General features: G+C 41.1%; 1 protein-coding gene across 1 annotated transcript; it reads left to right on the top strand.

The window, feature by feature from the left end:
- Nucleotides 1-498: 498 nt before the first annotated feature.
- rx3 (retinal homeobox gene 3) lies at nucleotides 499-6333 on the top strand (the record flags this gene model as incomplete). Its single annotated transcript, XM_083657654.1, has 3 exons — nucleotides 499-733; nucleotides 1254-1489; nucleotides 5896-6333. 3 exons carry the CDS (start codon nucleotides 499-501, stop codon nucleotides 6331-6333), a joined length of 909 nt encoding a protein of 302 aa, XP_083513780.1.
- Between the last annotated feature and the right edge of the window lie 2709 nt (nucleotides 6334-9042).

Below are 9042 nucleotides of genomic sequence, written 5' to 3'. Positions count from 1 at the left end.
AGGAGGGGAAAGATGGTTTTAAGATGTTTGCGGGTTTAGAGCACTAACTGTTGTGCGGTGATGCACTTGAGATGAAGGGTTAGGGAGGGCTACTTTGCGCCGCAGTGCCTCGGTGGACAGCTAATAGGCTAAGCATTGAGTAACCCCTAAATCCAGGGGCAAATCCCGCAGGCCGTCCCCTCTCTGACGTGCTGGGGGTACCACATGAGGGGGTCTTACACCAGGGACTAGCCTACTTTAAAAGCCCCATCTGAAGATGCGGTATATTCACTGAGGAAGACGGTCTGCATGGTTGACAGGCACTGGTCTCGTTCTTGCAATGGTTGCGGTGATATTTGTTTTGTTTAGGCTAGTTTTTGAGCAACTTTTCTCAACAGACAGCCTGAACGGCAACTTTAATTAATAAAGGATTGAGGATTGAGTTGAGAACAACTTCAACATCAAGAAACCCGCGAAGAAATCGGAGTGCGTAATTGCGCAGTCTTTTGCCTTCGCCAAATGTGGCTCCTTGGATCATCTTCCCAAGTTGTGATGGACGAGCGGCTGTCGCCCTCTGCGCGTCTCGGGCACAGCCCGGGGAACCCCTCCAGAGTCCACAGCATAGAGGCAATATTGGGATTTAAAGATGACATCTTTCACAAATCAGCGTCCTACAGCGTGACAGAAAACAGTGCGCGTAACGGAAATGTAATGGCCCCAATGAAGAAAGGCCATCTTGCAGAAAGTTTTGACAGTAAGTAGAAATCAGTGAATTCATTTGGGGGTTTTTTCTAAATCCCATTTTAAATGGGCTATCTTTGGCTGTATAGCATACGCCTATTGTATTACTTTGAGGCTATGCTACCCAGGCATGAATTTGTGGTCACACTGCAAATAAAATATAATAACAGAATAATTATTAAGCCAATATTTTTTCATGGAAATAAGTGTGTGTGTGTGTGTGTGTGTGTGTGTGTGTGTGTGTGTGTGTGTGTGTGTGTGTGTGTGTGTGTGTGTGTGTGTGTGTGTGTGTGTGTGTGTGTGTGTGTTCATGTTAATTAATTTTTATTGATAATGAATGCTCGGCCTTATTATGTTTCAGGATGTGATAACTGACACTGAAAAATTACTCAAAACATTGAATTGGAAACAAGAGAAATTAGTATCATCTTCTTCTTCTTCTTCTTCTTCTTCTTCTTCTTCTTCTTCTTCTTCTTCTTCTTCTTCTTCTTCTTCTTCTTCTTCTTCTTCTTCTTCCTCTTCTTCTTCTGCAGGTGTGTGTTGCAGCAGCACGTGTGAGGTCGCAGTGTGTCCTGATTCACCAGATGGAGAGGCCACACTGTCTGCTGATGAAAGCCCCGGCAGGAAGAAGCACCGTCGGAACCGGACCACCTTCACCACCTTCCAGCTGCATGAGCTGGAGAGAGCTTTCGAGAAGTCCCATTACCCCGACGTGTCCTGCAGAGAGGAGCTGGCCCTGAAGATCAGCCTGCCCGAGGTCCGAGTGCAGGTAGCCCACAGAAAAACGCTTCATTTTATGTCCATCTCAGAAACCTTTTTCCCTCGTGCACATACTGTAGCATAGTGATCAGCAGCCTTTATGCATTTAGTAATGAATAAAAAGTGACATACATTTGGTATAAATCATCATGGCATCACTGCAGCTATAAATCAAAGCCATTTTCACAAATAGAGACATGATTTCTCTTTATGTTTTAGAATTAGCGTTTGGATCCACTGCATCAAACTTAGAGGGAGGCTAAATATAGCCTAATTAGTTGAATTACATTGAAACCGCGAGCATATATTCTCTGGGCGGGGCGCACATTTAGGCAAATATGAAGAAAATGTTTTCTGTTGCATAGGCTTCACACAATCCGACAATTTGGCAATTAAAAAAAATATCATTGGGGATCTAATTTTCTATGGTTTACAGTAGAGAAAAGTGGCAGATTTTATTTAGGCTAATTGCCTGGATTTTAACCAAGAGAAAGAAAGAAAATCATCGCATTTGGAGATTATTTTATTTTTATTTTATTTTCAATTTATTTCTTTTTTATTTTATTTTCTATCATGGGTTTATCGAGGCACAAAAACACAGATCATTCATCAATAGCATACAATTAAATTGTTCGGGAAGACTTTGAAAGCATAGGAAGCTAACTACAGTATAGACCATGGAAGTAGTTGAAACTGCAGCAAAGCATCCCTCGGAGTTTAGGAAACTACAAGCTATGCAGAAAAAGTAGTTCAAACTGCTTTGTAAAATAAAATATTAAATTGACAATCTACATGTGTGATATATTAAATAAAATATAATAGCCTATACAAAAAAGTGCAATGCCAGCAAAAATATGCCTCTCAATTGAGTTTATTGACAGCCAATTTGTAAACAAATCTGGATTCTTCTGGGTTTTGTTTGATCAGATAATAAACAGTATAAAGACTGGATTGGTTAAGGTTAGTGTAAGAATGTCAGGGTAAGCCAATCAGCAGGCAGCATAGGCTCATGTGTGTCTTGTCAAGAAGTACAGTTAGTGGGATCCTGGCTGACTTCTATGATGCCTTCAAAGCGATCAGGACAAAAGAAAAAGGGGCAGTCCTGTCAAAGGGGTTTTTGGTTCAACAGTAATGGTAAAATAAAATAAATATATATTCCTTTCCAGGGACGGCACTACACCGGGGCGAGGGGGCTATAGCCCCCTCACAAATGTGCCAGTTAAACGCCCTCAAGCATTTTAGTATCTTTTTTATTTTTAAATAAACAAATGTGTAAATTAGCTAATCATTTATTTGATAATTGATAAAAAAGATATGTATACAACTGCCCAGCAGGAATACATACAGTACATACATTTAAAGGTTAGTCAGTCAATCAATCAATCAATCAATCAATCAATCAATCAATCAATCAATCAATCAATCAATCAATCAATCAATCAATCAATCAAAAGGCTTATTTCCATTGTGGACTTTTTCTGGAGACAAGCTTAGTTTGAACAGTAAGCAAATAAGCTGATGAAGAAGACTGGGCGAAGTCTCTCTGACTCTAGCTCAGTGAGATAAACTGCTGCTTGTCATGTAGTTGTTCACTGGTTCAAAGCCCACTTGTCAAACTCTCTATGCCTTCCACACTGAGGAACAGCTCAGTGGGATGAGTAGCTGTTTCTCTCTCTCTGCATGATGCTTGGTTCGATTCCTGAGGGAGGATCAATTTTGTTCCTCAAACCGGTCTCCCATCTTTTTTAACATGGCTGGAAACACACTGGCTGACAGAGCGCCCCCTACAGACAGTCAGCCCCCCCTTCCCGGCCCAAGCCTCAGTCACTTTTGAATGGCAACAACCAGAGGAAACGGTGAAAACCACTGAGAAAACCAGCCATAAGAAGACTGACCTGGTGGCATAGAGGGTTAACTAGCTGCCATACAGTGTTGAAGCCTCACTCACTTTTGAGGTCGTGGGTTCGAGTCTCAGTCAGTTTTGGATGGCAAAATTTGAATTTGAGGATATTAAACTGTTAACATAAATGTTCTTCAATAATCTATACTACAAATAATGGTTCCTACAGTGGGTTTTGAACCTTAGTGTATCAGAACAGAGACAACTGCACTCACCACTCAGCCACACAGACAGACCCATAGAGCTCAGGCTTACACATCCATGACACACAGACAGAGGCAGAGGAAACAAATAATTTTATAAATTTGTATGAAATAAATAACATTTGTAAAAACCCACGTATTTGTGCTTTTTGAATACCGGGTTCGGCTCCACCCCAGTTCAAACCTCTAGCAGGTTGTTGGAGGATACTGATTGGCTGTTCAATAAAGTAATCACTAATTAACACCAGCAGGTGTCTCTCTCTCTCTCTCTCTCTCTCTCTCTCTCTCTCTCTCTCTCTCTCTCTCTCTCTCTCTCTCTCTCTCTCTCTCTCTCTCTTCTTTCTCTCTCTCTCTCTCTCTCTCTCTCTCTCTCTCTCTCTATCCCACACCTCTGTGTCCTTCTCTCATCATACGTCTGTCAATAAAGCATAAAATGTCTGAAATAAAATAAAAACATTAAGGAACATAAAGGAAGAGATCTCATCTTTGTTTTTTACCATTACATTTTTCAGAGACTTTATGACCCCCCCCCCCCCCCCCCCACACACACACACACACCAGCTTTATGTTGATTGACAGCTGAAATGTAACATTTAAAAAAACCAGACAGGTCAAACTTTTTACAGTGGGATTTTGGCCGAACCCTGTTCTCTCTCTCTCTCTCTCACTGTCTTTCTATGTCGCTCACTCAAAGGAAAGCCAGACTCCCTTCAGGTCCATTAGTTAAATTCAGCTTGGGCTGTGTAGTTTCTGCATGTAAGCTTCAGTCCTCCCCACAGTAACCTTGGTACAAATGCAGCATGCAGGATTTTGTTCCATGTTCTTCTCTCTTCCTCTCCAGCTTTATGTTGATTGACAGCTGAAATGTAACATTTTTTAAACCAGACAGGTCAAACTTTTTACAGCGGGATTTTGGCTTCACTCTGTTCTCTCTCTCTCTCTCACTCTCACTCTAAGTCTCTCGCTCACATGAAAGTGAGGCTTCCTTCAGGTACATCGGTACATTCAGCTTGGGGAGGGGTGGTGCTGGTGGTTGCTTAAACCTGTGCTAAAACTGTGGTGTCACTCCACAATTACTCTTTAGGCTTTAGGGCAAGGTGTCACAATAATCTACTGGAAATCTCTTGGACCCAGTAATGTTGTTTCTTATGAACTTTTATGATTGAAATGTCATATGTATGCCTAGCGGATGAAATTCAACTTGGTTGCTAAGAGTTGCATGTTGGGTAATTTGAGTAATTACCATAATGAGCTAATTAATCACCAAAACTGGAAATGAGCATGAATTATATAAATAGTGAGGCTGAAACCAGGAAATTGTTATACTTTATTGTTGCTTTTAATCAATTTAGAAAGCTGATCTAGAGTCTAAATTGATGTTTGGAAGTCCAGTAATTAATCTGTTGCCATAACTGAGTCTACTTAACTATTTCTAAATTGACTAAGCTAAAATATACAGTAGCCTTTTCCAGATTTTGACCTATAGCCAGGCACTTCAAAAGTTATACAGAGAGAAATACAGTGGCGGTCCCTCTGTGGTTCACTCACTGTGTATGTCAGCTGCCTTCAGAGGGAGAGGTTCTGAGTTCTAATCTGGGATGTGCATAGACTGAACTTTCATCTGTTTTTTTAGGCAGCAAAGTTATTTCGATTTGAATAAAAGTGGAAATAGGTGTAACAATCTTATTTTAGTTTGTATTATACTTATAATTAATTTGAGGATATTAAAGCCGGCGCTAAAGACAGGGTGGTGCTGTAATAAGTCTCCTCCATCGGGAATCGAACCAACAGTCCACCTGTCAGATAGCGATAGAGAGACATCAGCGACTCATCCTGCTGAGCTATGAGCCGTTTCAATTTCACCTTCTGAATTCTACACACAGAGCATAAAGCGTGAGATAGGTTGGAATTGAACAAGTGAGCAGCTGTTGATCTGACTGAGCTAAGTCAGAGACTGACGAGACTCCTACATCAGCTTATTTCTATCAGTGTTCAAACTACTGCTGATGATAAAAATAGCATCACTGGTGCTGCCTGAGGCAGGGACTGAACTTACAACCTTCGAACATCACACAATATCCACTTACCGTATCCGTTTATCTGAGTCACTTCCATATCTCTGTTCCAACAGTCTTTCACACAATAACTGATTTTAGTTAATATAAATAAATAAATAAATATATAAATAAATAAATAAATAAATAAATAAATAAATAAATAAATAAATAAACAAAAAAATAAACAAACAAACAAACAAACAAACGAACAAATAAATAAATAAATAAATAAATAAATTCTTCTCCTTGTTCTCAGGTGTGGTTCCAAAACCGGCGGGCCAAGTGGCGGCGGCAGGAGAAGCTGGAGGTGAGCTCCATCACGCTGCAGGACACCCCTTCCTCTCTGCTGTCCTTCAGCCGGCCCCCCAGCAGCTCCCTGTGCTCCGGCCTGCAGCTGGACCCCTGGCTCACCTCCACCTCCCTGCAGTCGCTCCCCGGCTTCCTCGGCGCGTCGCAGGGCCTCCCGGGCATGCACACCCCCCTGCCTCCACCATCCATGCCCTCCTCTTCCTTGACGACCTCCTTCCTCAACTCCCCCACCCTGGGACACGGCCCTCACCTGTCCCCCCACATAGGCTCCGTGTGCCCCCCGCCCCCGGCATACCAGTGTTCACCTGACCCGAGGAACTCCAGTATTGCCTCGCTGAGGATGAAAGCCAAGGAACACATCCAGTCTATTGAGAAGTCTTGGTAATGTTGTGGCTCGACCAGAGACCTGATCCATCTGTTGCATCTGGTGTGGAGTGACTTCACCCTCATGCTGATGGGAGCATACTTATTTTGGACAATTTCTTTTTTACTATGATTTTGTTATTTTGCTGAAGAGTGAGAACTAGCCTACTTTGACATCCAGGATCAGAGAGATGATCCGCTTTTGCAGCAGCTATCTGAAGGGTTGTGGCACTTTAAGTAACATGTGAAACCATGCATTTCATGCTTTTCTAAAGCAGTGGTTCTCAAACATTTTCATCTCAAGGACCCCCTAAACTTGACAGAAATTAGACCACAGACCCCCATTTGATCAGATTTTGTCTCAGGGCCAACCATCTGATACGATTTTTGTTTTAAGTTGTTTTATTACAAAAAAAGTGTATGACACCCATGATCAAAATAGTCATAGTCTGTCATTGTGTTACTTATGAATGGAATTATAGTGAAAATAATATGATTCCCCTTTTTGCTGGGGACCCCACGGAACCCCCTCAAGGACCCCTGGGGGCCCCCGTGCCCCATTTCGTGTCACCAACATAACAAATGAAGATCCATTACCTAACAGTATAGCCTATTTATTTTACTCTTGGAAATGGACCACGCCTCATTTGAATATCTCTTGATTCATTCATTCATTCATTCATATGTTCTTCATCATAAGAGATTTGTCAAATGATTATTTTCTTTATACAATAAACTTCCTGTGTAAATTTAATTCACATGATGATGACTGATCAAATTTTCCCAAACCCCCGCAACTTTGTCTTTTCCCAACAGGCTTCAAACCACTGATTAGGCTCCATTCCTGAAAAAGAAGCTATTGCTCACATTTGAAAGGGAGACATGGGAGTAATTTGTTTGTATGTTAATCTTTTTTTAGGTTGTGTAAATATTAAGGTTTCTCTTGGTTGTTTGATAGGAAATAACAGATGAACACAACAACAATACAATGGCAGGCATGATTCATCAAGCTCACACGTAGAAATCTTTAAATTATGATTAACCATGCCAGGCCCAATAGGTACATGCAGCCAGCCACCAGAGTATACAGTACATCAACACATAGCACATTAATACAGCACCCCTTAGTGGTAGACTACATAACTATCATGCTGTTGACAAATTCTTACAGTATGAAACAAGCATTTATCTGAAATATGATATAACAAATACTTGCAATATTGACATGCCATTATCATCTCATGCTGAAACATCTAACATGGCAACTAATTTAAGATTTAGTTGAAAGAAATGTGCCTTCTCTTTTCAGCAGTGCTTTCTCAAGCCATAGTGAGTTATTTCACACAGAAGTGGCTTTGAAAAATAAAAAAAGTTCTGATAGATGCAGATCTATATTGGTCCTGATGATCTCAGTGAGTAGAGCATGGCATTAACAGGGTTTGGTGCTAAAAATACTTTCATACTATCTCAGTATCACAGTATCACACAGGGTCCATTATAAAGGTCAAAGGTCAAACCTCAGACTTTAGAGACTGACCGAGTTTGCTGATTTCTGTCAACCTGATCCCTTTCACTGCTTGGGTTAGATTGATAATGATGGGGTGAAAGTGGCTTGGCCTACTTCTATTCACCATCCAAGGTGTGTGTGTGTGTGTGTGTGTGTGTGTGTGTGTGTGTGTGTGTGTGTGTGTGTGTGTGTGTGTGTGTGTGTGTGTGTGTGTGTGTGTGTGTGTGTGTGTGTGTGTGTGTGTGTGTAGTAGGAGTCAACACAATGTTCACAATGACTGTGAGAAAAAGGCAGTGTGATAGTTCACTGGTACACTTACGGAGTGCTCATGGTCATCTGTAACTGTCTGCAATCTGTCTGCAATGATCTGCACTCTTCCTATGATGCATGCCGCTATTAAAGTGCTCTTTCATTTAAGAGCAGAAATGATGCCATCTTGTGGTATAAATTGGTTAGTGCAATCCAAAAGGAGAGAATTACGTTTTCCAAAGAAAAACCGCAGCTCAAATTGTAATAATTTAACTGGGGAGATTAACAGGAAAGTTACACATTGCAGCCCACGTGTGCAAGATTAGTGGTGTGAAAGCACGGTCAGAGATCCACAATGCAGTTATCACAAATTAAAAATTTATTCAGAATTCTCAATTTCTTTGTATTTGTTGAGCTGTAATCAAACCAAGCATTATTGCATGAACACTCACAAACAACTATTGAAAAATAAAATGATTTGCTAAAATAAGAGGCAATCATCTAGTGGGTTTCCAACTGATTGTTATTATAATAAATAAAACATGCAATCTGAGTATTGTGATTAGACAGCACAGGTTTGTAGATAATGATGTGCTAATTAAACTGATGTTGCCACAGAGTCTTGAGTGTCTTGCATTCAGTTGGAGCCCTTGTCTTGCTGGTTCAAAGCCAGTAGTAGGAGGTCTGACATCTACAATACAAGGAAATGGAGAAATACATTTATGGAACCTTATCACATTTAAAAAAATATAGATATTATGATTGACTTCAGTGCATGAGAAATTGGTGGCACAATGACGATGAGGAGATGCAGGACGCAACACATGGACAGCTTAATTAGATTACTGACCTCTCTGAGATATGTGTCTCTATCCTCCTCTCTCCAGCCGCCCCTGAGCCCGGCGTCTGCAGAGATCTGTCGTTGGCTCTTGTGAAGGAGCAGTGCCCTGAGAAAAGCTGGCAGCTTGGCTGGAC

Source organism: Poromitra crassiceps, assembly GCF_964638095.1.
Source record: "Poromitra crassiceps genome assembly, chromosome: 21".
In the NCBI taxonomy this organism is placed as follows: domain Eukaryota; kingdom Metazoa; phylum Chordata; class Actinopteri; order Beryciformes; family Melamphaidae; genus Poromitra; species Poromitra crassiceps.
The sequence above is the reverse complement of the archived record's forward strand: the minus strand, read 5'-3'. Positions and strand labels throughout refer to the sequence as shown.